Source organism: Coregonus clupeaformis, chromosome 20 (assembly GCF_020615455.1).
Source record: "Coregonus clupeaformis isolate EN_2021a chromosome 20, ASM2061545v1, whole genome shotgun sequence".
Classification (NCBI taxonomy): Eukaryota; Metazoa; Chordata; class Actinopteri; order Salmoniformes; family Salmonidae; genus Coregonus; species Coregonus clupeaformis.
This window is the reverse complement of record NC_059211.1, coordinates 30,621,776-30,648,640: the sequence shown is the minus strand read 5'-3', so window position 1 is coordinate 30,648,640 and position 26,865 is coordinate 30,621,776. Positions and strand designations below refer to the sequence as shown.

General features: G+C 43.9%; 2 protein-coding genes across 2 annotated transcripts in view; one reads left to right on the top strand and one right to left on the bottom strand.

The window, feature by feature from the left end:
• Positions 1 to 13,695, bottom strand: part of zc3h3 (zinc finger CCCH-type containing 3) — an 89,483-nt gene extending 75,788 nt beyond the window's left edge. Inside the window, exons 1-3 of the mRNA XM_041840169.2 lie at positions 13,573 to 13,695; positions 11,684 to 13,277; positions 11,174 to 11,430 (exon numbers count right to left, since the gene is read on the bottom strand). Coding sequence (XP_041696103.2) covers positions 11,174 to 11,430; positions 11,684 to 13,277; positions 13,573 to 13,615 — 1,894 coding nt within the window. The 5' untranslated portion in view covers positions 13,616 to 13,695. The remainder of the gene's footprint in view (positions 1 to 11,173; positions 11,431 to 11,683; positions 13,278 to 13,572) is intronic.
• An 86-nt stretch (positions 13,696 to 13,781) lies between these two features.
• On the top strand, positions 13,782 to 26,034 carry cyldl (cylindromatosis (turban tumor syndrome), like). Its single transcript, XM_041838593.2, has 15 exons — positions 13,782 to 13,986; positions 19,933 to 20,375; positions 20,498 to 20,809; positions 20,912 to 20,975; positions 21,093 to 21,268; positions 21,402 to 21,570; positions 21,824 to 21,962; positions 22,262 to 22,372; positions 22,455 to 22,546; positions 22,654 to 22,717; positions 22,855 to 22,987; positions 23,300 to 23,408; positions 23,505 to 23,623; positions 23,838 to 24,063; positions 25,628 to 26,034. The coding sequence occupies exons 2-15, from the start codon at positions 19,935 to 19,937 to the stop codon at positions 25,810 to 25,812; spliced, it is 2,340 nt and encodes a 779-aa protein (XP_041694527.2). The 5' UTR covers positions 13,782 to 13,986; positions 19,933 to 19,934; the 3' UTR covers positions 25,813 to 26,034.
• Positions 26,035 to 26,865: the final 831 nt, after the last annotated feature.

Sequence of the window (26,865 nt, the reverse complement as noted above, 5' to 3'; positions counted from 1 at the left end):
AGAGACTCACTCTCCTCACTCTATAGCCTAACTATTAAAATAGTGAGACGATTATTGGCATGCAGAAAGATTATTTTACACAAATGGGTACATGCATGGACACAGCAACACAGCAACTGTGTAGTCTGAAACCAAAACAAACACAGGAGTGATGTAAAGGCCATAAACCATGCCATATAAAAGCTGTGTGTGTGTGTGTGTGTGTGTGTGTGAGTGTAACAGAGAAAGAGAGAATTTTCAAGAAAGAGAGAGGGGTGGGAGAGGAGTGAGAGAAGGAGGGGAGGAGAGATCCTGGTGAGAAGCAAAAGTGTGAGAAACTAGAGAGAGTGTGAACCAGCGAATGATGCAAATAAACAAACTAAAAGAAAGAAAGACACATTAAGCCAAACCACGGCCAAATAAGGACAGGCGTTTGAGTGTGACGCATCAAATGACATCAGTGTGTGTTGTGTTGTTGCCATATTTGAAGTATGTGTGATACTAGCACTGAGATGGAATGTTTCAATCAATTCAATATGCAGAGAGATCTGTATCCTAAACTACTGTGCTGTATAACATATGAATAAAAAAAGATTAGGGTATAAATCTGCCGCCCTGATTTTAATAATATATACCATTTAGCTGACGCTTTTATCCAACACGACTTCCAGTCACGCATGCGTACAGAGGGGGTGTGGTGGCGTTGGAGGGGGTGTGGCTTGATCTGATTAACGAGGAGCCATCAGAGACAGACGAAATATGAGGTGGCCAGGGAACGCAGACCTCTTTATCAACATGTAGTCATGTCGGACAAAACAACCATCTATAGTTGCAAGTGCGCACGCAACATTTGGTTCTGGGTGCCGAGATGAATCATCACTGCATTAACAGATCCACACATATGCACACCCACATGTTAAGTCTCATATCCTAAAGCTGAAGAACATAGGCCCATCCAGGTACTTTCTGCAGGTGCTGGAGTTGTGGGCAAATTCATGACACATAAAAAGTAAAAAGCCGCACACTGCTGCTCATGCTCCCAGGTGATTTTATTATGATGTTTCCACCCTTAGGTCTTCATCAGGCATGCCTGTGTGTGTGTGGTGTGTGTGTGTGTGTGTGTGTGTGTGTGTGTGTGTGTGTGTGTGTGTGTGTGTTTAATAATGGATGACTGTTTGTGTTAGTCAGTCAAGCTCTTGTTGTTAAAGGACTTTAAGATTATTATAACGTTTTGACAACTTTATAATAAAATCAGGTGGGAAAAAGTACCCAATTGTCATACTTGAGTAAAAGTAAAGATACTTGAATAGAAAATGACTCAAATAAAAGTGAGTCACCCGGTAAAATACTACTTGAGTAAAAGTCTAAAAGTATTTGGTTTAAAATATACTTAAAATATCAAAAGTAAATGTAATTGCAAAAATATCCTTAAGTATCAAAAATAAAAGTATAAATCATTTCAAATTGCTTATATTAAGCAAACCAGACAGCCATTTTCTCTTTTTAAATCTACAGATAGCCAGGGGCACACTCCAACACTCAGATATCATTTACAGATAGCCAGGGGCACACTCCAACACTCAGACATCATTTACAGATAGCCAGGGGCACACTCCAACACTCAGACATCATTTACAGATAGCCAGGGGCACACTCCAACACTCAGATATCATTTACAGATAGCCAGGGGCACACTCCAACACTCAGACATCATTTACAGATAGCCAGGGGCACACTCCAACACTCAGATATCATTTACAGATAGCCAGGGGCACACTCCAACACTCAGACATCATTTACAAATGAAGCATTTGTGTTTAGTGAGTCTGCCAGATCAGAGGCAGTAGGGATGATAAGGGTGTGAATTAGACCATTTTCCTGTCCTGCTAAGCATTCAAAATGTAACGAGTACTTTTGGGTGTCAGGGAAAATGTATGGAGTAAAAACTACATTATTTTCTTTAGGAATGTAGTGAAGTAAAAGTAAAAGTTGTCAAAAATAGAAATAGTAAAGTACAGATACCCCAAAAAACTACGTAAAGAAAACTACTTAAGTACTTTACACCCCTGAATAAAATCACCTGGGAACATGAGCAGCAATGTGCTGTGTTTTCCTTTTCCTGCACGCATGACTAAGTTGCTTTGGATAAAACCGTCAGCAAAATGGCATATATTAATAATATATTATAAATAATTGAATCACTATCTTGATAAAAGTCATATGAATACCTAATAGCAGAGTCCAGGGGTAAGTCCCCTGTAGCTCAGTTGGTAGAGCATGGCGCTTGCAACGCCAGGGTTGTGCGTTCGTTTCCCACGGGGGGCCAGTATGAAAATGTATGCACTCACTAACTGCAAGTCGCTCTGGATAAGAGTGTCTGCTAAATTACTAAAATGTAAAATGTACTAGTAACTTGATGCTGAGAGATGGGGGGGGACATAGCTGCCATATCAGAGCCAGTATACGAACCTGAACCACTCCACCTCTAACGCACAAACAGGTCAACATTCTAACCCCGCCCGAGTGGAGAGAGGAGACTGTGTGTGAGTGTGTGCGTGTGTGTGTGACAGCCCAGCCTGGCAGTGAAAGGAATCTGTCCAGCCAGGGTGATTTACACAAACAGAGCTGGAGACCAACTGACAACAGAAACTGCAATAAAACACTAACCCAGCTCCTGATTGAGGGGATAAGACTGTGTGTGTTGATACCAAATAAAGTCATGCCAACTCTCAATCAGTTAACCATATGTTGAGTGAGGGACAGAAACAGTACACTCACACCCCTTCCTACAGACATATTTATCAAATCTATCTATCTATATATATATATATATTCCTCCATATAAATACTCCTTTAAACACCATAAATATTTCTGCCCAATGCCACTGGATAATCTTGCATCTTGTTTAGTAAACAAAGCAATAGCCGGTTGCCCTCTCAACTTTGCCCCTTGACCTTTGCAACACCAAGTCCGACCACACTACAAATACACACAACTGACATCCACCTCCACCCTCCAAGACACCCTCTCAAAAATGATATTTCCATGGGATTGGCCTTCCTACACGTGTAGAATCTTAATTTTACCAGTTTCTCACATCTGGAAAATAACCCAGCAGCAACAGGAAATGTGAATTATTGTGTGGATTATAATTAAATGGAAATTTGTTTAGGGGTTTATAAATGGTTTGTTAGTAATAATCAAGTCAGACATTCTAAAGTGGAAATTAGGGCTGACGCCATGTAGTCGACTGGTTGATTGTTTGGTCGATAGGCTGTTGGTCCACCGAGATGTTTTTAGTCTAGCATTCCTGTTAATTCCCATCATTTCTAATCTACAATGTTTGTTTGGTTACTGTGATTTATGTTAATGCATCAATATATTATTACAGTCTTTTACAGTTCTCATTGTCGGCATGGACACGTTGTTTGCGGACTGCACAACCTAGGCTACACTTGTGAGGATCAAGTTTTTGTTTATTTAATTCCATTTACGAATTGTCAATTTATTCATTGTCTTCTGTTTGTAGCGCTCTTGTTAATGTTGAGTAAGGATGCACCTGATTATGCATTATGCAGGCCTAGGCTACCTGGCCTGCGTGCAAATGTAGGCCTATAAAATGTGCCCATTTGCGGATCTGATAGTATTTCTGATTGTCTTAACTCCCCACCACTGTGGAACTTCTCAAAGTAATTTTTCCTCACCTCAAAACAGCAAGTAAATAAAGTTTGTTTTTATATCCATTGAGAATGACAATAGTTCTCAACTTAGCCTATTTGAAAAATCTTTACAGTTCTCTTCCAAAGAAATGTCTTGCTCTAATCCGGTGTAAACGTCATAAAATAGGCCTACCTGATTACTTCTTATCCCTTGCGCAAATAGCCTACAGCTACAGTGGGGGGAAAAATAATTTAGTCAGCCACCAATTGTGCAAGTTCTCCCACTTAAAAAGATGAGAGAGGCCTGTAATTTTCATCATAGGTACACGTCAACTATGACAGACAAAATGAGCAAAACAAATCCAGAAAATCACATTGTAGGAATTTTAATGAATTTATTTGCAAATTATGGTGGAAAATAAGTATTTGGTCAATAACAAAAGTTTCTCAATACTTTGTTATATACCTTTTGTTGGCAATGACACAGGTCAAACGTTTTCTGTAAGTCTTCACACACTGTTGCTGGAATTTTGGCCCATTCCTCCATGCAGATCTCCTCTAGAGCAGTGATGTTTTGGTGCTGTCGCTGGGCAACACGGACTTTCAACTCCCTCCAAAGATTTTCTATGGGGTTGAGATCTGGAGACTGGCTAGGCCACTCCAGGACCTTGAAATGCTTCTTACGAAGCCACTCCTTCGTTGCCCGGGCGGTGTGTTTGGGATCATTGTCATGCTGAAAGACCCAGCCACGTTCCATCTTCAATGCCCTTGCTGATGGAAGGAGGTTTTCACTCAAAATATCACGATACATGGCCCCATTCATTCTTTCCTTTACACGGATCAGTCGTCCTGGTCCCTTTGCAGAAAAACAGCCCCAAAGCATGATGTTTCCACCCCCATGCTTCACAGTAGGTATGGTGTTCTTTGGATGCAACTCAGCATTCTTCGTCCTCCAAACACGACGAGTTGAGTTTTTACCAAAAAGTTCTATTTTGGTTTCATCTGACCATATGACATTCTCCCAATCCTCTTCTGGATCATCCAAATGCACTCTAGCAAACTTCAGACAGGCCTGGACATGTACTGGTTTAAGCAGGGGCGTAGTGTGTTACTGATGGTAGGCTTTGTTACTTTGGTCCCAGCTCTCTGCAGGTCATTCACTAGGTCCCCCCCGTGTGGTTCTGGGATTTTTGCTCACCGTTCTTGTGATCATTTTGACCCCACGGGGTGAGATCTTGCGTGGAGCCCCAGATCGAGGGAGATTATCAGTGGTCTTGTATGTCTTCCATTTCCTAATAATTGCTCCCACAGTTGATTTCTTCAAACCAAGCTGCTTACCTATTGCAGATTCAGTCTTCCCAGCCTGGTGCAGGCCTACAATTTTGTTTCTGGTGTCCTTTGACAGCTCTTTGGTCTTGGCCATAGTGGAGTTTGGAGTGTGACGGTTTGAGGTTGTGGACAGGTGTCTTTTATACTGATAACAAGTTCAAACAGGTGCCATTAATACAGGTAACGAGTGGTGGACAGAGGAGCCTCTTAAAGAAGAAGTTACAGGTCTGTGAGAGCCAGAAATCTTGCTTGTTTTTAGGTGACCAAATACTTATTTTCCACCATAATTTGTAAATAAATTCATTAAAAATCCTACAATGTGATTTTCTGGAAAAAAAATTCTCAATTTGTCTGTCATAGTTGACGTGTACCTATGATGAAAATTACAGGCCTCTCTCATCTTTTTAAGTGGGAGAACTTGCACAATTGGTGGCTGACTAAATACTTTTTTTCCCCACTGTATGTCTGTCAGGAGCTCACTGGCGCGGGAAACTATGAGGGCCCAGAATAGTTTATACAATGTTGCAATTTTGCTAGCGCCAGCTTCAGGCCAGACCCAAGTTAATAGTTGATACAATGTTTTATGGTCCTTGCAGACAGGCCATGCGTAGCCAATGTGATTTATAGGATATGTATTTAGAAGTTACTTTTAGAATTTTGATTAACCACATGATAATGATTTTGAGATACGAAGACTTTATTCTAAATGAAATTAAACTGTTCCACGAAAATGTGCATATGGTAATAGGCAAGCAGATGGGTAGAAATGGTAAGATAAATTGGCACTCCAAATGGAAAAGGTTGCCAACACCTGGTGTAGCCTATTACCTGCCGGCAACTTCAGGAGCTTCATGGCAGAATCTGCGAAGGCCAGCAGCAGCTGGAGGAGGAGGGTTGGGAACAGGTTTTTCTTCTTCTGGTTAGGCTATCTTGATCTCTGACCCCCTCAAGTTATTTGTGTGTCTTAATTATTTAATCACTGTGTGCTTAAAGCATCAGACAAGCTCAGTAGCCTACATATACAGTGGGGAAAAAAAGTATTTAGTCAGCCACCAATTGTGCAAGTTCTCCCACTTAATAAAGATGAGGCCTGTAATTTTCATCATAGGTACACATCAACTATGACAGACAAAAGGAGAATCCAGAAAATCACATTGTAGAATTTTTTATGAATTTATTTGCAAATTATGGTGGAAAATAAGTATTTGGTCAATAACAAAAGTTTCTCAATACTTTGTTATATACACTTTGTTGGCAATGACACAGGTCAAATGTTTTCTGTAAGTCTTCACAAGATACAGGGCCCCATTCATTCTTTCCTTTACACGGATCAGTCGTTCTGGTCCCTTTGCAGAAAAACAGCCCCAAAGCATGATGTTTCCACCCCCATGCTTCACAGTAGGTATGGTGTTCTTTGGATGCAACTCAGCATTCTTCGTCCTCCAAACACGACGAGTTGAGTTTTTACCAAAAAGTTCTATTTTGGTTTCATCTGACCATATGACATTCTCCCAATCCTCTTCTGGATCATCCAAATGCACTCTAGCAAACTTCAGACAGGCCTGGACATGTACTGGTTTAAGCAGGGGCGTAGTGTGTTACTGATGGTAGGCTTTGTTACTTTGGTCCCAGCTCTCTGCAGGTCATTCACTAGGTCCCCCCCGTGTGGTTCTGGGATTTTTGCTCACCGTTCTTGTGATCATTTTGACCCCACGGGGTGAGATCTTGCGTGGAGCCCCAGATCGAGGGAGATTATCAGTGGTCTTGTATGTCTTCCATTTCCTAATAATTGCTCCCACAGTTGATTTCTTCAAACCAAGCTGCTTACCTATTGCAGATTCAGTCTTCCCAGCCTGGTGCAGGCCTACAATTTTGTTTCTGGTGTCCTTTGACAGCTCTTTGGTCTTGGCCATAGTGGAGTTTGGAGTGTGACGGTTTGAGGTTGTGGACAGGTGTCTTTTATACTGATAACAAGTTCAAACAGGTGCCATTAATACAGGTAACGAGTGGTGGACAGAGGAGCCTCTTAAAGAAGAAGTTACAGGTCTGTGAGAGCCAGAAATCTTGCTTGTTTGTAGGTGACCAAATACTTATTTTCCACCATAATTTGCAAATAAATTCATAAAAAATCCTACAATGTGATTTTCTGGATTTTTCTCTCTCAATTTGTCTGTCATAGTTGACGTGTACCTATGATGAAAATTACAGGCCTCTCTCATCTTTTTAAGTGGGAGAACTTGCACAATTGGTGGCTGACTAAATACTTTTTTCCCCCACTGTAGTTGATTTTATTAAAAACCCATAGGGTGTGTCTATATAGGGAAAAATACAAGTTTTAACATTTTGACCAATCGATTGAGAGAAAGAACAGACGGCGCTAGGTCGACCCAGATTTTTTTTTTTTGTCGGGGACAGCGGAAATTAAACTTTAGAAGCCTTTTTAAACCTCGAATACACTGCAAGTTTACATTTCCTGCTGTACAGGACATTTCCTGCAACAACAGGGTGATCAAATTAAGATCCTACACTTGTATGTTAAAGGAGAAATCCACCACTTTTCAACCTCATATTCATCATCTCCAGCACCATACCAGTGTATTTTAGAAATTACATGCATCTACATTCTGTAGTTTCCCTTTAAGATTCAGAGAAACAGAGAAAACAATGTGATTATAATAGGCTACACCTACACTATATTACACAGAGACAAAGATAAACAGACACAAAGAGACCAACAGAGACAGATGGAGAGAGGCTGAAATAGAGATGAGGGAGGGAGAGAGAGGACGAGGAGAGAGATCCTCTGCTTTCAGAGAGCCGTCACATAGGGCCTGAACCCGCACGGCTCAGCACTCCTCCGCTCTACTCCTCTCTGTGTTCTGTCCGTTCCTGTCGTTTATCTGCTTTATTATGTTATCTGGGCTCACACACACCCCCCTCAGGATTCATTACAGCCTTAACTGCTCACTTAGGTTTATGCCCTCTTTAAATTAAACTGCAGATAACCGGGCAGCCAAATAAACACCTGCACTACCGCCGAGAAAGAGCGAGAACTCATTGAAGAGGAAATTAAGGAAAAATAACAGTGTGTGTGTGGTCATCAGTACTGTAAGAATGGTCCCCATCATTAGTAATTCAATTTGCTCTTTATTAGCGGCTCTTATCTGCAGCACAGACGGCTACTTTCCATCTCTCTCCCTCGTTCCATCTTCTATCTCAACATCCTTTCTTTCCTCAATTTCTCCTTCCCTCCCCCTCTCACTCCATCACTCAGAAACAAACAACATAAGTCCTGCTTCAAGCCAGCTACATCTCTACACTTACAGAGGATGATAAAGCACAGAACTAGGAGAAAGAATGACTGGATGGAGGGAGAGAGAGAGACGGGGGGGTCAGAGACAGAACGAGACAAGAGAAGAATTAGACAGCAGGAAACCAATTGAGGACAGATAATTTGTGTGAGAGGGGGAGAGGGAGAGGAGGGTGAACGAAGAGAGAGAAAGGAGAGAGAAACGGAGAGTGAGAGCTATGGAGAGAGTGCCAGACAGCCAGCCATCAGGATGAATAAAGCCTAATGTTAATAGTGATGGCTTTTTTAATGTCTGCTCAACTCCATTGACTGGTGGCGATTACACTGAGATGGGCATGAGAGGGATGCTGAGAATGGAGGGATGGAAGGAAGAGAGGAGGGGCAGAGGGTTGTAAAAACACGGATTGCGTTCCATCAGGTTAGGCCTATATTCTCTAGTTCGTTAAAACAATCCAATTTGCAAAAGGATAATTACGCATTAGCTGCTTTTTATCTAGTGGGCTGGCTGGGGGGAGAGGAGAGTGGTGGTGGTGCCAGGACTTGATAGCAGCAGCCTCTTCCCCACCTACACCCACTGCAAATTACCCACTATCACAGCTCAATTGGGCAATCAATTACTCCCCCCTCCCTACCCCCTACACACACACAATCACAGCAGCGCTCCATAGGCCTCTCATAGAGAGGAATGCTGCCCCCTATTGGAGAGAGGGGACAGTGTGGAATAACATCAGCACATCGGCCCATTCAAAGCACTGGCAAAGGGCAAATGTCCAACAGTGTCCTAAAATGAGTCACTAAACCATAGAGCTATTTGATAGATTCAATCCACAGTACTCCTGTCCATGTGATGTAATTCTCCACAGAGGGATATACAGTGCCCTCCACAATTATTGGCACCCCTGTTTAAGATGTGGTCGAGGACTTCAAAAAATTCTCATTTTTTTTTAAACAACATAGAACCCAAATGCAAAAAAAGAGAAAAATCCAACCTTTTATTTAAGTACATTACTTTGGTGTAAAAAAAAATAATCACACATTTAAAAAAAAACTTGAAATCATGTGTCCCACAATTATTGGCACCCCTGATGTTAATACTTTGTACAACCCCCTTTTGCCAACAAGACAGCACTTAATCTCCTCCTATAACATTTCACAAGATTGGAGAACACAGAGAGAGGGATCTTTGACCATTCTTCTTTGCACAATCTTTCTAGATCATCCAGTGTCCTGGGTCCTCTCTTATGCACTCTCCTCTTTAGCTCGCCCCACAGGTTTTCGATTGGGTTGAGGTCTGGGGACTGAGATGGCAATGGGAGGACCTTGAGTTTGTGACTGCTGAACCATTTTTGTGTAGATTTTGCCACATGTTTTGGATCATTATCCTGCTGAAAGACCCAATGACGACCCATCTTCAGCTTTCTGGCAGAGGCCATCAGGTTTTTATTTAAAATGTCCTGGTAGTTCAAAGCGTTCATAATGCCATGCACCCTAACAAGGTTCCCAGGGCCTTTGGAAGAGAAACAGGCCCACAGCATCACAGATCCTCTACCATACTTCACGGTGGGCATGAGGTGCTTTTCGGCATACTCATCTTTTGTTTTACGCCAGACCCACTTAGAGTGTTTGTTGCCAAAAAGCTCAATCTTAGTCTCATCTGACCAAAGCACACGATCCCAGTTGAAGTCCCAGTAACCGCTTAGCAAACTCCAGACGTTTACGTTTGTGAGTGTTAGTGAGAAAAGGCTTTTTCCTTGCATGCCTCCCAAACAGCTTGTTGGCATGTAGAGAGCGTCTGATGGTTGTTTTGGAGACTTTGTGACCCCAAGATGCCACTCTTTGATGCAATTCTGTGACAGTGAGCGTAGGACTTTTTTTTACTTCTCTTACCATCCTCCTCACTGTGCGTTGTGGCAAGATAAACTTGGGACCTCTTCCAGCCTTGTTTGTCACTGTTCCAGTTGTTTTAAACTTCTTAATGATTCCTCTGACTGTAGATACGGGCAAGTTAAGGCGAGTGGCTATTTTTTTGTAGCCATTGCCTGACTTATGAAGGTCGACACAAATCTGCCTTACTTGAATGGTGTGTTCTCTTGTCTTTGCCATGTTGACAAATGGGTAAGAGAATTAGGCCTCTGTGTCACGTCATATTTATACCCCAGGGAAACAGGAAGTCATGAATTACTAATTAAAGTTCCTAGATACCCTGACCAACTTTAGCAACTACAGAAAAATATATTTTTAAAAAAATCAATTAAAATTTTCAGCGGAATTGTTAGGGGTGCCAATAATTGTGGGACACATGATTTCAAGTAATTTTTTTTCTAAATGTGTGATTTTTTTTTAACCACCAAAGTAATTTACTTAAATAAAAGGTTGGATTTTTCTCTTTTTTTGCATTTGGGTTCTATGTTGTTTAAAAAAAAATGAGAATTTTTGGAAGTCCTCGACCACATCTTAAACAGGGGTGCCAATAATAGTGGAGGGCACTGTATTCATTAAGTTAATTCATCACAGCTAACAGAGACAACACCACTCACAACTAGCTGAATTAATTAGCTAGACCTCCTGAGTCCTGAGCAGAAGGAAAATAATAATAAACAATCTATTTATCTAACAGGACCTCTATATGATTTACTATCACTGTCAGTAATAGTGGAAATCTGACAGTGTCTTAAGTTTAAAATAGATAGAAACTCCATTAATTCCTCCATTTATTTTAGAGGTACAGTTGATGTAACAAGGGTCAGAGTTGTTTTTCTGGTCAGTTCACTTCATGGCCTAATATGATGGATTATGTTCACCCCTATATTCCCTAGTGTTTACCAGGACGTCATTGTAATTAGTAAGATCTTATTTATCTTGCCTGTTTAAATAAATGTTAAATAAAGTGCCTACCTGTCCTGGAGGGGCTGGGGGAGAGACGTCGTAGCTTGTGTCTGCCGAACGAGACCAGTTCACGGGACAGGGTCCTCTTCACACCCCCCGGGCTCCAGACCAGGGTGTGTGTCCTCACTGGGGTGTGTGATCGGACCGGGTTGTGTGTCCGGACCGGTGTGTGTGTTCTAACGGGAGTGTGTGTCCGCCGGCGGAGAGAGTAGCGGCTGTTCAGGGTAATGTCTGCTGGGCTGGACCTCCGTTCTGATCCAGACTCACTGTAACACACAGGACAGAGTGTGTGTGTGTGTGTGTGTGTGTGTGTGTGTGTGAGAGAGAGCGAGGAGTGTGTCTAAACATTCAGAAACAAAATATAGATTTGCTTCCACCCTCTGGCCAAAGGCAATATTACATGTTCACAGATACAAAATCAGGATAAAGAGAGACATTCCAGCATGCATTACTAGACGTAAGAGAATAGGTATGAGACAAGTAAAGACATCTCTGGCTTCCCTTAATCCTCTTTCTCACCTGCTAGCCGACCTCCTGATAATCTTCATCCTGCTCCTGAGTTTGAACCCTCCAGGGGAGGAGGCGGGCACTATAGTGCGTTGAGTTTCAGATAGAGGGACACTGGACACCCCCTTGGCCCCGTTCTCTTTCTCCGAGGTCCAGCGAAACACAGACCCACGTCGGACCCCTATCCCTCCCCCTGTCCCAGTCTGCCCCCCTCCTCCAGACCCTGCCTTCCAGCGGTAGCGACTACTGAGGGTGGTGGAGGAGGAGGCCCCTGCTGCCTTACGCTGCTTGGCTAAAAGATTTGGGGATTTGGGTTTCTTGGCTACCCCCTCTCCCTTCTCTTGATCTCTCTGGGGCAGAGCCAGGGCTTTGGGTGAGAGGGCCTTCCGGGACAGCCTGGCCTGGCCCCCTGCAGAAGATGACACCCAGGTGTACTTGGAGGTCTTAGGGACTGCGGTGGATAAACTGAGCCTACGGGGAAACTTCTTGATGGGGGCAGAGGCTCTTCTACTGGGGATGGGTGAGGGTGAGGCACCACTGGGGACCGCGGGATGGGAGACTGGGATGGGGGAAGGGGTAATGAATTTGTCTGAGGGCTGGGCCTCTGTTCTGGCCTGGCTGGGCCCAGCTCCTCCTGGCTGATGGCTGTTCACCCAGGTGAACTTGGAGTGTCTCTGGGGAGAAGAGGTTGTCTGGGGCTGGGCTGGTGTGGGCTTGGACCTGGGGCTTAGTGGGGGTCTTGGTAGGGCACTAGGGGGGGCAGAGAGAGGGGGTGGAAGAAGTAGAGGAGGTGGGTTCGCATCTCTAGGAATGACAGTGTGTGTACCTCCTGTGTTGGTTTTCTCAGAGAGATGAGGTCTGATATGCTGCTGAGCAGTGCTCTGGACCCTGGTGGCAGTAGGTTTGTCTGAGACAGGGACACTTGTCAATTCTGTATTATTTTCTCCAGGGGAAGTGGCTATCACAGGCCCCATGCCCTTCCCTTCAGTGGTGGGCTGAACCTCATGTTTAGTCTCTCTCTGCTGGTCGTCTGGAGGTGCAGGCCCTGTTAGCCCAGAGAGTCCCAGCCCAGCCTCACCCCCAGGTCCTGTCCTCGCTCTGTCTGACTCAGTCTCTAACTTTATAGCTGTGGATCCACTGCCTGTCCCAGTCACAGTTCTTCTCACTCCCCCTGTGAGTGCATATTGCTGGCCCCTTGGACCTGGTCCTGTTAGATCCCTAGATGTAGCACATTTTGTTCCATGCTTCTCTCCTCTAGCCGGGTCCTTACTGCTGTGGCTGGGCTGTGAGGTGACTGTAGCATTAAGGGACAGCAAGCCAGTAGAGGAGTTGGGTTCTGCAGAAACTAAGGGCTCCTCTAAAGAGGGCTTGGCAGTCTGTATAGTAGGTCTACTCTGCTGGGCTGAGTTGGTCTTGTTATTAAGGGAGTAGGTCTTCCTCCAGTGTCCCGAGGACTGAGGGGGGTAAGGCCCACCCTGGGAGGGGAATGTGGAGGTGAAAGCTGAGCTGTGACCCCTGCCTCGTGGCGGTGGCCTCGCTGAGTGCCACTGCTGGCCAGAAGTAGAAGGGGCATCCCCATGGACACTCTTATGGTTGTTGATGAGACCTGTTAGATGACAGAAAGATGTTAAGATGTAGCTGGCAAAAGTGGTACATTAAAGTTGAAAGGCGTACATCTAGCTAGCCTCTACGTTCTATCGTCCATTTGTAGAGACTAGACTATAGCTAGCAACCTGCGCCTGCTAGCGATAGCCAGCTAGCTAGGCATAAACAGAGAACGTGTTGGTTCGCAAAGCCAACACAGCAATCGTAACAACTCTCAAATGTAATAGTTCACTATTAGATAGTTATTAAATATAATACATCAGTAATGTTAACTGTACTGTAAACCACCAACTTACTTTGCAACAGATCAATTTGCCTTTTCAGCGCGTCTCTCTCCATGTTTACGTCCGAAGCTCACATCGTCATCATACAGCGCCGCGGTAAATGTGTATTTCGGCGTTCATATCAACTGGGAACTCGGAACTGGTGCCTAGTTCAAACAACTGGGAACTCGGAAAAAACGTTCTCCGACTGGGAAAATTCGATTTGAACGGTCATCCAACTTGGAATTCAAACTCGGAACTCGGGCCTCTTTCTAGAGCTTTGACTTTCGGACCTGAATATCACTGACGTGATGATTCCCAGTTATTTTGAACGGGGCAAATGACGACATACCAGTGAAACGAAAGGGGAAGTGAAGTGACTCGCTAGCTAGATACCGATCAAATCTTACCTACTGTCGTAAGAACATTTACATTACAACTTATAAGGTAAACAATACAGACTAACATTTTATATATAGTTACAGCATATGACTGGGGTTTTATGAACATACAGCTAGTAGTAAATGGGCTGATAGCTATTGCTCAATGCAATGGGGGAAAAAATAGCTGCAATCGAAGTTGGTTTGCACTTTGCTTGGTAGTAGCAGTTGCCAGCTGGCTTTCACTTTCTACGTGTGGTCTAATGCTGGTGTTATAAGGGACTTTTGGGGTTTTGAGTAAGTTTACGTATGTGTATACATGTACAGTTCATTCGGAAAGTATTCAGACCCCTTGACTTTTTCCACATTTTGTTACGTTACAGCCTTATTCTAAAATGGATTAAATAGTGTCCCCCCTCATCAATCTGCACACAATACCCCATAATAACGGAAGCAAAAACATGTTTTTAGAAATGTTTGCAAATTTATAAAATACAAAAACGGAAATATCACATTTACATAAGTGTTCAGACCCTTTACTCAGTACTTTGTTATTTTTTTTAATTTAACCTTTATTTAACTAGGCAAGTCAGTTAAGAACACATTCTTATTTACAATGAAGCACCTTTGGCAGCGATTACAGCCTTGAGTCTTCTTGGGTATGACGCTACAAGCTTGGCACACCTGTATTTGGGGAGTTTCTCTCATTCTTCTCTGCAGATCCTCTCAAGCTCTGTCAGATTGGATGGGTAGCGTCGCTGCACAGCTATTTTCAAGTCTATCCAGAGATGTTCGATCAGGTTCAAATCCTGGCTCTGGCTGGGCCACTCAAGGACATTCAGAGACTCGTCCCGAAGCCACTCCTGCGTTGTCTTGGCTGTGTGCTTAGAGTCGTTGTCCTGTTGGAAGGTGAACAGTCGCCCCAGTCTGAGGTCCTGAGCGCTCTGGAGCAGATTTTCATCAAGGATCTCTCTGTACTTTGCTCTATTCATCTTTCCCTCGATCCGGACTAGTCTCCCAGTCCCTGCCACTGAAAAACATCCCCACAGCATGATGGTGCCACCACCATGCTTCACAGTAGGGATGGTGCCAGGTTTCCTCCAGATGTGAAGATTGGCATTCAGGCCAAAGAGTTCAATCTTGGTTTCATCAGACCAGAGAATCTTGTTTCTCATGGTCTGAGAGTCCTTTAAGGGCCTTTTGGCAAACTCCAAGCAGGCTGTCATGTACCTTTTACTGAGTGGCTTCCGTCTGGTCACTCTACCATAAAGGCCTGATTGGTGGAGTGCTGCAGAGATGGTTGACCTTCTGGAAGCTTCTCCCACAGAGATGGGAGCACTGTCAGAGTGACCATCGGGTTCCTGACCAAGGCTCTTCTCCCCTGATTTGCTCAGTTTGGCTGGGCGGACAGCTCTAGGAAGAGTCTTAGTGGTTCCAAACTTATTCCATTTAAGAATGATGGAGGCCACTGTGTTGTTGGGGACCTTCAATGCTGCAGGCATTTTTTGGTACCCTTCCCCAGATCTGTACCTCAACACAATCCTGTCTCGGAGCTCTACGGACAATTCCTTCGACCTCATGGCTTTGTTTTTGCTCTGACATGCACTGTGGGACCTTATATAAACAGGTGTGTGCCTTTCCAAATCATGTCCAATCAATTGAATTTACCACAGGTGGACTCCAATCAAGTTGTAGAAACATCTCAAGGATGATCAATGGAAACAGGATGCACCTGAGCTACATTTTGAGTCTCATAGCAAAGGGTCTGAATTCTTATGTAAATAAGGAATTTCTGTTTTTTATTTTTCATACATTTGCAAAAATGTCTAAAAACCTGTTTTCACTTCGTCATTATGGGGTATTGTGTGTGGATTGATGAGGGGAAAAAATAATTTGATCCATTATAGAATAAAGCTGTAATGTAACAAAATGTGGAAAAAGTCAAGGGGTCTGAATACTTTCCGAATGCACTGTAGATGTATAGATCTCAACATTGCATCTGTGCCATTATGTCTGTGACATTTTACATGAATATTTTAGTCATTTAGCAGACACTCCTATCCAGAGCAAATTACAGTTAGTGCATTCATCTTAAGATAGCTAGGTGGGACAACCATATATTACAGTCATAGTAAGTAAATTGTTCCTCAATAAAGTAGCTATCAGCAAAGTCAGAGCTAGTAAGGGGGAAAAAAGTCAAGTGTGAGTGTTAGTTCACGAAAGGCATTTATCAAATGTTTTTCTTGGGGTGGGGGGAGGGGGTACAAGGGGGGGGTGCTTTGGGATTATTTAAGATACTCTTTGAAGAGGTAGGGTTTCAGATGTGTTTGGAAGATGGGCAGGGACTCTGCTGTCCTAGGTTCAGGGGGATGCTGGTTCCACCATTGGGGTGCCAGGACAAAGAAGAGTTTGGACTGGGCTGTGGGAGCTGGCCTCCCACAGCTACCCTTTGTCATTATGGGGTATTGTGTGTAGATTGATGAGGAAAACATTTTATTTAATCAATTTTAGAATAAGGCTGTAATGTAACAAAATGTGGAAAAAGGGAAAGGGTCTGAATACTTTCCGAATGCACTGTATGTGTGTATATACAGTTGAAGTCGGAAGTTTACATACACTTAGGTTGGAGTCATTAAAACTCGTTTTTCAACCACTCCACAAATTTCATGTTAACAAACTATAGTTTTGGCAAATCGGTTAGGACATCTACTTTGTGCATGACACAAGTGCATCCAACAATTGTTTACAGACAGATTATTTCACTTATAATTCACTGTATCACAATTCCAGTGGGTCAGAAGTTTACATACACTAAGTTGACTGTGCTTTTAAACAGCTTGGAAAATTCCAGAAAATGATGTCATGGCTTTAGAAGCTTCTGATAGGCTAATTTACATCATTTCAGTCAATTGGAGGTGTACATGTGGATGTATTTCAAGGCCTACCTTCAAACTCACTGCCTCTTTGCTTGACATAATGGGAAAATCAAAAGAAATCAGCCAAGACCTCAGAAAAAAAATGGTAGTCCCCCACAAGTCTGGTTCATCCTTGGGAGCAATTTCCAAACCCCTGAAGGTACCACGTTCATCTGTACAAACAATAGTACGCAAGTATAAACACCATGGGACCACGCAGCTGTCATACCGCTCAGGAAGGAGACGCGTTCTGTCTCCTAGAGATTAACGTACTTTGGTGCGAAAAGTGCAAATCAATCCCAGAACAACAGCAAAGGACCTTGTGAAGATGCTGGAGGAAACCAGTACAAAAGTATCTATATCCACAGTAAAACGTGTCCTATATCGACATAACCTGAAAGGCCGCTCTGCAAGGAAGAAGCCACTGCTCCAAAACCGCCATAAAAAAGCCAGACTACGGTTTGCAACTGCACATGGGGACAAAGATCAGACTTTTTGGAGAAATGTCCTCTGGTCTGATGAAACAAAAATAGAACTGTTTGGCCATAATGACATCATTATGTTTGGAGGAAAAATGGGGAGGCTTGCAAGCCGAAGAACACCATCCCAACCGTGAAGCACGGGGGTGGCAGCATCATGCTGTGGGGATGCTTTGCTGCAGGAGGGACTGGTGCACTTCACAAAATAGATGTCATCATGAGGAAGGAAAATTATGTGGATATATTGAAGCAACATCTCAAGACATCAGTCAGGAAGTTAAAGCTTGGTCGCAAATGGGTCTTCCAAATGGACAATGACCCCAAGCATACTTCCAAAGTTCTAGAAAAATGGCTTAAGAACAACAAAGTCAAGGTATTGGAGTGGCCATCACAAAGCCCTGACCTCAATCCTATACAAAATTTGTGGGCAGAACTGAAAAAGCGTGTGCGAGCAAAGAGGCCTACAAACCTGACTCAGTTACACCAGCTCTGTCAGGAGGAATGGGCCAAAATTCACCCAACTTATTGTGGGAAGCTTGTGGAAGGCTACCCGAAACGTTTGACCCAACTTAAACAATTTAAAGGCAATGCTACCAAATACTATTTGAGTGCATGTAAACTTCTGACCCACTGGGAATGTGATAAAATAAATAAAAGCTGAAATATATCATTTTCTCTACTATTATTCTGACATTTCACATTCTTAAAATAAAGTGGTCAACCTAACTGACCTAAGACAGGGAATTTTTACTAGGATTAAATGTCAGGAATTGTGAAAAACTTAGTTTAAATGTATTTGGCTAAGGTGTATGTAAACTTCCGACTTCAACTGTATGTACAGTACCAGTCAAAAGTTTGGACAAGCCTACTCATTCAAGGGTTTTTCTTTATTTTCACTATTTTCTACGTTGTAGAATAATAGTGAAGACATCAACACTATGAAATAACACATATGGCCCACTATGTCCACGCTCGTCGGATGTGGCAGGGCTTGAAAACTATTACAGACTACAAAGGGAAGCACAGCCGCGAGCTGCCCAGTGACACAAGACTTCCAGACGAGCTAAACCACTTCTTTGCTCGCTTCGAGGCAAGCAACACTGAAGCATGCATGAGAGCACCAGCTGTTCCGGATGACTATGTGATCACGCTCTCCGAAGCCGATGTGAGTAAGACTTTTAAGCAGGTCAACATTCACAAGGCCGCAGGGCCAGACGGATTACCAGGACGTGTACTCCGAGCATGTGCTGACCAACTGGCAAGTGTCTTCACTGACATTTTCAACATGTCCCTGACTGAGTCTGTAATGCCAACATGTTTCAAGCAGACCACCATAGTCCCCGTGCCCAAGGACTCTAAGATAACCTGCCTAAATGACTACCGACCCGTAGCACTGACGTCTGTAGCCATGAAGTGCTTTGAAAGGCTGGTCATGGCTCACATCAACACCATTATCCCAGAAACCCTAGACCCACTCCAATTTGCATACTGCCCCAACAGATCCACAGATGATGCAATCTCTATTGCACTCCACACTGCCCTTTCCCACCTGGACAAGAGGAACACCTACGTGAGAATGCTATTCATTGACTACAGCTCAGCATTCAACACCATAGTGCCCTCAAAGCTCATCACTAAGCTAAGGATCCTGGGACTAAACACCTCCCTCTGCAACTGGATCCTGGACTTCCTGATGCCCCCCCACGCCATCTTTTTACGCTGCTGCTACTCTGTTAATTATTTATGCATAGTCACTTTAACTCTACCCACATGTACATATTACTTCAACTACCTCAACTAGCCGGTGCCCCCGCACATTGACTCTGCACCGGTACTCTGAACTAGCCTCCCTACTGTTATTTTATTTTACTTCTGCTCTTTTTTTCTCAACACTTTTTTGTTGTTGTTTTATTTTACATTTTTATTAAAAAATAAATGCACTGTTGGTTAAGGGCTGTAAGTAAGCATTTCACTGTAATGTCTGCACCTGTTGTATTCGGCGCATGTGGCCAATACAATTTGATTTGATTAAAGTAATGATGGACTGTCGTTTCTCTTTGCTTATTTGAGCTGTTCTTGCCGTAATATGGACTTGGTCTTTTACCAGATAGGGCTATCTTCTGTATACCCCCCTACCTTGTCACAACCCAACTGATTGGCTGAAACGCATTAAGAAGGAAAGAAATTCCACAAATTAACTTTTAAGAAGGCACACCTGTTAATTAAAATCCATTCCAGGTGACCTCATGAAGCTGGTTGAGAGAATGCCAAGAGTGCAAAGCTGTCAAGGCAAAGGGTGGCTATTTGAAGAATCTCAAATCTCAAATATATTTTGATTTGTTTAACACTTTTTTGGTTCCTACTTGATTCCATATGTGTTATTACATAGTTTTGATCTCTTCACTATTATTCTACAATGTAAAAATAAAGAAAAACCCTTGAATGAGTAGGTGTGTCCAAACTTTTGACTGATAGTGTGTGTGTGTGTGTGTGCTGTATCTATGTATGTAACAGCATGCGTAACATGCTATGCCTTGTATATTTTGTTTCTAATGACTGTAGTAAACATGTTATGACAATGACCATCTCTATTCAAACCCTATTTCTTCCCTGCATCAGCCATGGACGCATGCGATGAGAAGATGTACTTCATCATCATTGAGAAACCTGCGTTTTCCATCAAGCACACCAATGATGGCCACATCTGCTACATCCAGGAGAGCAGGTACATGTCAAGGTTCAGCAGATCTGAAACTCTGGAGGAATTGCCTGTCATCTTAATGGGCTCCAGTTTTGACAAGGACCTGAATGTAAACCACCTAAAATCAGTGACCGCTAAGGAGGCAGAGCTGCTGGAAGCCCTAGGACAGGACTCAGAGAGACTGAAGTGGTATTTAGAGAGGGATGCTTTGGATACAGCCCTGGGTTTAACTAAGGATACACCTGTCACTGTGGAGATGGAAGGGAAGTGGCTGCGTGGAATTGTACGCTACGTCGGAAGGATGACAGAGCCAAAATACCCAGACCCCATCGTAGGAACCTTCTTTGGCATCGAACTACAGGTAGCCTTTGTCAATTTTGTATGTTCATAAGTGTATTATGCTTTTGGAAATGTGTTATCCATGTGATATGGATATGTAGAATATCTACCGGGTTATGCACATGCCCTCTGAATTCCTCACAGGGAGAAGACAGAGGAAAGGGACTGAGCGATGGGACATATCTGTCCAAAACCCTATTCTCCTGCAAGAGAGACTGTGGGGTTTTTGCTCCATTTTCCAGAGTGAAACCCGTGGTTTCCAAACCCAAAGTGGTGTCCAAGTGTCTGACCTTTCCAGCAGACCAGCCGTCCCCGCAACCGTTCCCCCAACAGGCCCACCATCAGCCCCTCTCCACCGGAGACAGAGTCACCTTCTTCATGGACGAGGACATCCGCCATGGCATGGTGATGGATCTGGAGAAGAAGGAGGACAGGACCTTAGTCATCATCTCTACTGTGAGTGCAGAATGATTGGACGATAGAGCTGTGAGATGTGGCCTATAGCATGGGAAGTATTTGGCTTTTGGGGTGTGACAGGTGTGTTTCCTGTGATTGCAGGACCGGGATGAGAAGATCACCATACCGCTGGAGAGCGTCATCAAGGGGGAACTGCTTCAATATGGTGTGTGTGTGTCTGTGTCTATCTGTGTCTGTCTGTGTCTGTCTGTGCATAATTGTAATAGACTGCATGCAAATGTATTTTTTGATGCCATTGTTTGAGTCTTTGTGTTGACCACAGAGCCTGAGCCTATGGAAACGGATAAGGTCATTATGCCTATGGCGGAGGTTCACCCCTTGGGGCTCGGTGTAGACTCTCTGGTGGAGGTGACTCTGGCTATAGGACCTGGCTATGGAACCATCCGCTGGATAGGCACTCTGCCTGGGCAGAAAGGAACCTACGCTGGACTGGAGCTGGTAAACTGTCTCAACACTGGCCTCTAATGTTCACATTATGTACTGCATGGAACCTATCTTGGGCTGGAGATCAATTAATTGTTCTGTTTTATCTCTAAGGTCAACTACTCTCCACTTCTCTCTCTCTCTCTAGGAGGATGGGTACACTGGGGTTAGTGATGGTACATTTAAAGACCATCGGTTCTTCAGCTGTCTTCCTAGACAAGGTCTCTTCGTCAAGCTTCTATCCTGCCGGCCTGACTCCCGCTTCCAGGGGGCAGCAGCCAATCAGAATGAGAGGGCATCCGCCAATGTGCTTAAAGGTCAAAGAAACTGCCTCTTGTAGCATACCAAAGACCATTACAGCCGATCACATAACAAGTCATTTTTTGTTTGAGCTTGCCTGACTTAATGAATAAATTCCTACAACTGCAAAAACTGCCCATTAGGCACTCCAGGCAGACTCAAGCAAACGCTCAAAGTATTTGAAAGATTTCAGATAGTATTTGAACCCAGGTCTGGTCTGTGTGTGAGACTGCAACTCTTTGACATGGTGTGTGTTTTGTACTCCCTCAGAGAGACAGCTGGTCCGCAGCCCTGGGGCACTCCCCTCCTCCCCCATCGCCTCTGAGCAGGTCGAGAGGATGCTGATTGGTCGAATGAAGGGGATCCAGGGCCATATAAACTCCTGCTACATGGACTCTGCCCTCTTCAGGTGAGTATGATGAAGATGATGATGGTGATGACAATGTCTATTGTTTATAAAGAGGAAATTAAAAGATAGACACACTGACAGCTCCTCCCTGCACCCATAAAACACACTCACTCACTCTCTCATCTCTCTCTCCCTCCCTCTCTCTCTCTCTCTCTCTCTCTCTCTCTCTCTCTCTCTCTCTCTCTCTCTCTCTCTCTCTCTCTCTCTCTCTCTCTCTCTCTCTCTCTCTCTCTCTCTCTCTCTCTCTCTCTCTCTCTCTCTCTCTCTCTCTCTCCCCCTCTCTCTCTAACTCTCTCCAGTCTGTTCTCCTGTTCCTCAGTGTTGGACTCCCTGCTGTTTAAGTCAACAGAGCCGAGGGATGCCCCCATCCAGAGTACCCTGCTACATGACATCGTCAACCCCCTCCGCAGGTCAGACATTGTGTGTGTGTAGGCTTAGGAGATTGTAGGCTTGGGGGTGTTAATACATGTGTGTATTGTTGTCTATGTGCAGTAAAGGCTTTGTGGAAGGGAGACACATTATGAAGCTTCGTCAGCAGCTGCAGGAGCTTGGCTACTGCCACACATTCACCACAGAGGAGAAAGGTAAACAAACATCTGCCTTACTGCTATAGCCTCTCTAACAGGACAGTCATAACTGTAACTGTAAATAAGGACTGAGTGTGACTGTGTGTGGTTGTGTTCTTGTTCAGATCCAGAGGAGTTTCTTACCCTCATCATGCACCATATTTTCTGTCTGGATCCTCTCCTCAAACTGTAAGAATACCTTACTCTATTCTATATTCTATTTTAATTGGAATGTAGCTTTTCACTACACCTATGTAATACATACTTGATTACCAGACTTTACCTGGTAATAAACAAATATAAAATACTTTACCTTTTGTCTCCAGGTCAGCTGGGGGTAAGGTCCAGGAGAGTTACTGTTATCAAATTTTCCTTGATAACAACCACAGCCTGCTTCTACCTACTGTCCAACAACTACTGGAACACTCCTTCCACAACGCAGCACTCAAAATGGCAGAGGTAGGGGTGTAAGTGTGTGCTCACTGTGCTCACTGTGCTCACTGTGTTCACTGTGCTCAATGTGCTCACTGTGTTCACTGTGCTCAATGTGCTCACTGTGTTCACTGTGCTCTATGTGCTCACTGTGTTCACTGTGCTCACTGTCATTTATCTGAAATTCCTGTAGATGGCACTGTTTGGTAATTCTTCTGCTACAACTGAACAAATGTGTTTTTATGACTATACTAGATTCTATACAACTGTCTCCAGATTGGTAATCTACTGTAGTCAGTGGTTCTGTAGTCACTGTATGTCCCTTCCTCTCCTCTCTAGGTGCCATCTTGTCTGATCCTCCAGATGCCTCGCTTTGGGAAGAAGTTCAAGATGTTTCAGAAGATCATCCCTTCACTGGAGCTGGACATCACTGACCTCCTCTCTGAAGGTAGGTTACACACACACACAGACATTGCCACTCAAGGATACACCATATATTTGTGCAGTTTGGCGAGATGTAATGTGACATGGTGTGTGTGTTCAGGTCCCCAGCAGTGTGTGTTGTGTGGCCAGCTGGCGAATGAGGAGTGTGTGGAATGCTTCAGAGACCCAGTCTTCAGCAGGACAGGATTTAAAGTGTTCTGCAGGACCTGCTCCTCTCAGGTAGGGTGTAAGGACACACTGACACACTCCACTCTGTGTGTGTGTGTACCTGTCATAGTGTTGTGTGTTACCTGTGTGTCATTATATGCGAATGAGATCGTACTACATAGCAGTCGGAGTGCACAGAATCATCATGTACAAATCACTTTGCATCCCAATGAATTGCTCTTTATTTGATTAAGATTAGTGATTACTCCTCTGTTTCCTTCTCCAGGTGCACTCTCACCCCGAGCGGCTGTCCCACGGCCCCTCCCCCCTGCAGCTCCCTGAGGGTTACCCTGTCCCCACTGCCCTTCGAGCCCCACCCCCTGCCCCACCCAGAGAGAGACTGGAGCTGTTTGCAGTGCTGTGCATAGAGACCAGTCACTATGTCTCATTCATCAAACACGGACCAAACAGCACAGACTGGATCTTCTTTGACAGCATGGCTGACAGACAGGGTGAGGTTGTGTGGAATATGCAGTGGCTGAAAACCGTCCTTCTTTCCTCCATTCCTCTCAAAGCTCATTGGAGGTCAGAAGGAAGCACCTTGGATCCTTTCCTCCAATACACATTGAGAGGAATGGAGGAAACAAGGATGGCGAAAGCAAGGATTTGACAGCTAGTAATGTTTTCAGACACAAACAGTGGGTTGGGGTTTTCTCTGTCTCTCTCTCATTCTCTGTCGCATTCTCTCTCTCATTATCTCTCTCTCTCTCTCTCTCTCTCTCTCTCTCTCTGTCTCTCTCTCTCTCTTTCTCAATTCAATTTTCAATTTAAGGGCTTTATTGAAATGTGAAACGTATGTTAACATTGCCAAAGCAAGTGAAGTAGATAGTAAACAAAACTGAAATAAACAAATATTAACATTAAACATTACACTCAGAAGTTCCTAAAGACTAAAGACATTTCAAATGTCATATTATGTATATATACAGTGTTGTAACAATGTGCAAATAGTTAAAGTACAAATGGGAAAATAAATAAACAGAAATATGGGTTTTATTTGCAATGTTGTTTGTTCTTCACTGGTTGCCCTTTTCTTGTGGCAACAGGTCACAAATCTTGCTGCTGTGATGGCACACTGTGTTTTTTCACCCAGTAGATATGGACGTTTATCAAAATTGGGTTTGTTTTCTAATTCTTTGTGGATCTCTGTAATCTGAGGGAAATATGTGTCTCTAATATGGTCATACATTTGGCAGGAGGTTAGGAAGTGCAGCTCAGTTTCCACCTCATTTTGTGGGCAGTGTGCTCATAGCCTGTCTTCTCTTTTGAGAGCCAGGTCTGCCTACGGCGGCCCTTCTCAATAGCAAGGCTATGCTCACTGAGTCTGTACATAGTCAAAGCTTTCCTTAAGTTTGGGTCAGTCACAGTGGTCAGGTATTCTGCCACTGTGTACTCTCTGTTTAGGGCCAAATAGCATTCGAGTTTGCTCTGTTTTTTTGTTCATTATTTCCAATGTGTCAAGTAATTATCTTGTTGTTGTTGTTGTCCTGGGGCTCTGTGGGGTCTGTTTGTGTTTGTGAACAGAGCCCCAGGACCAGCTTACTTAGGGGACTCTTCTCCAAGTTCATCTCTCTGTAGGTGATTGCTTTGTTATGGAAGGTTTGGGAATCGCTTCCTTTTAAGTGGTTATAGAATTTAACGGCTCTTTTCTGGATCTCTCTATCTCTCTCTCTCTCTCTCTGTCTCTCTCTCTGTCTCTCTCTCTCTCTGTCTCTCTCTCTCTCTGTCTCGCTCTCGCTCTCCCTCTCATTCTCTCGCTCTCATTCTCATTCTCTCTCTAATTCTCTGTCTCTCTCATTCTCTGTCTCATTATCTCTCCCTCTCATTATCTCTCTCTTTCTCTGTCTCTCTCTCTCTGTCTCTGTGTGTCTCTCTCTCTGTCTCTTTCTGTGTCTCTCTCTGTCTCTCTGTCTCTCTCTGTGTGTCTCTCTGTCTCTCTCTGTGTGTCTCTCTGTCTCTCTCTCTGTCTCTGTCTCTGTCTCTGTCTCTGTCTCTCTGTGTGTGTTTGTGTTTCAGGAGAGAGGGATGGCTTCAACATTCCCCAGGTGGAGGCATGTCCAGAGGTTGGCATGTACCTGGACATGTCACCTGCTGAGATGGCCAATCAGGTGCCTCGGGACATGAAGGGCGTGGCTAAGCGTCTGTTCTGTGATGCCTACATGTACCTGTACCAGAGTACCAGCATGAGCCTCTACCGCTGACAGGAGGGGAGGGACCATCTGGGTAATTCCACACCTCAAAATTGAGAGTTTTACAACTATTGTACTACTTGCCTGTAAGTTAAAAGGGATGGGATCTCTATTCACTGCTTATACTGTCCAAATTGCCTTATGATATACTATATGTATATTCGCTACCGGTCAACAGTTTTAAAACACCTACTCATTCAAGGGTTTTTCTTTATTTTTTTACTATTTTCAACATTGTAGAATAATAGTGAAGACATCACAACTGTGAAATAACACATGGAATCATGTAGTAACCAAAAAAGTGTTAAACAAATCAAAATATATTTTATATTTGAGATTCTTCAAATAGCCACCCTTTGCCTTGATGAGAGCTTTGCGCACTCTTGGCATTCTCTCAACCAGCTTCACCTGGAATGCTTTTCCAACAGTCTTGAAGGAGTTCCCACATATGCTGAGCACTTGTTGGCTGCTTTTCCTTCACTCTGCCGTCCGACTCATCCCAAACCATCTCAATTGGGTTGAGGTTCGGGGGGATTGTGGAGGCCAGGTCATCTGATGCAGCACTCCATCACTCTCCTTCTTGGTAAAATAGCCCTTACACAGCCTGAAGGTGTGTTGGGTCATTGTCCTGTTGAAAAACAAATGATAGTCCCACTAAGCCCAAACCAGATGGGATGGCTTATCGCTGCAGAATGCTGTGGTAGCCATGCTGGTTAAGTGTGCCTTGAATTCTAAATAAATCACAGTGAGTGTCACCAGCAAAGCAACCCCACACCATAACACCTCCTCCTCCATGCTTTACGATGGGAAGTACACATGCAGAGATCATCCGTTCACCCACACCGCGTCTCACAAAGACACAGCGGTTGGAACCAAAAATCTCAAATTTGGACTCCAGACCAACGGACAAATTTCCACCGGTCTAATGTCCATTGCTCGTGTTTCTTGGCCCAAGCAAGTCTCTTCTTATTATTGGTGGCCTTTAGTAGTGGTTTCTTTGCAGCAATTTGACCATGAAGGCCTGATTCACACAGTCTCCTCTGAACAGTTGATGTTGAGATGTGT

What these genes read in the sequence shown, in the direction of transcription:
- cyldl (XM_041838593.2), top strand. Translation starts at nt 19,935, where the DNA reads ATGGACGCATGCGATGAGAAGATGTACTTCATCATCATTGAGAAACCT. An exon ending in ATTCACCACAGAGGAGAAAG is followed by an intron (nt 22,547 to 22,653) that starts GTAAACAAACAT and finishes GTTCTTGTTCAG; the next exon opens with ATCCAGAGGAGTTTCTTACC. An exon ending in CTGGATCCTCTCCTCAAACT is followed by an intron (nt 22,718 to 22,854) that starts GTAAGAATACCT and finishes TTTTGTCTCCAG; the next exon opens with GTCAGCTGGGGGTAAGGTCC.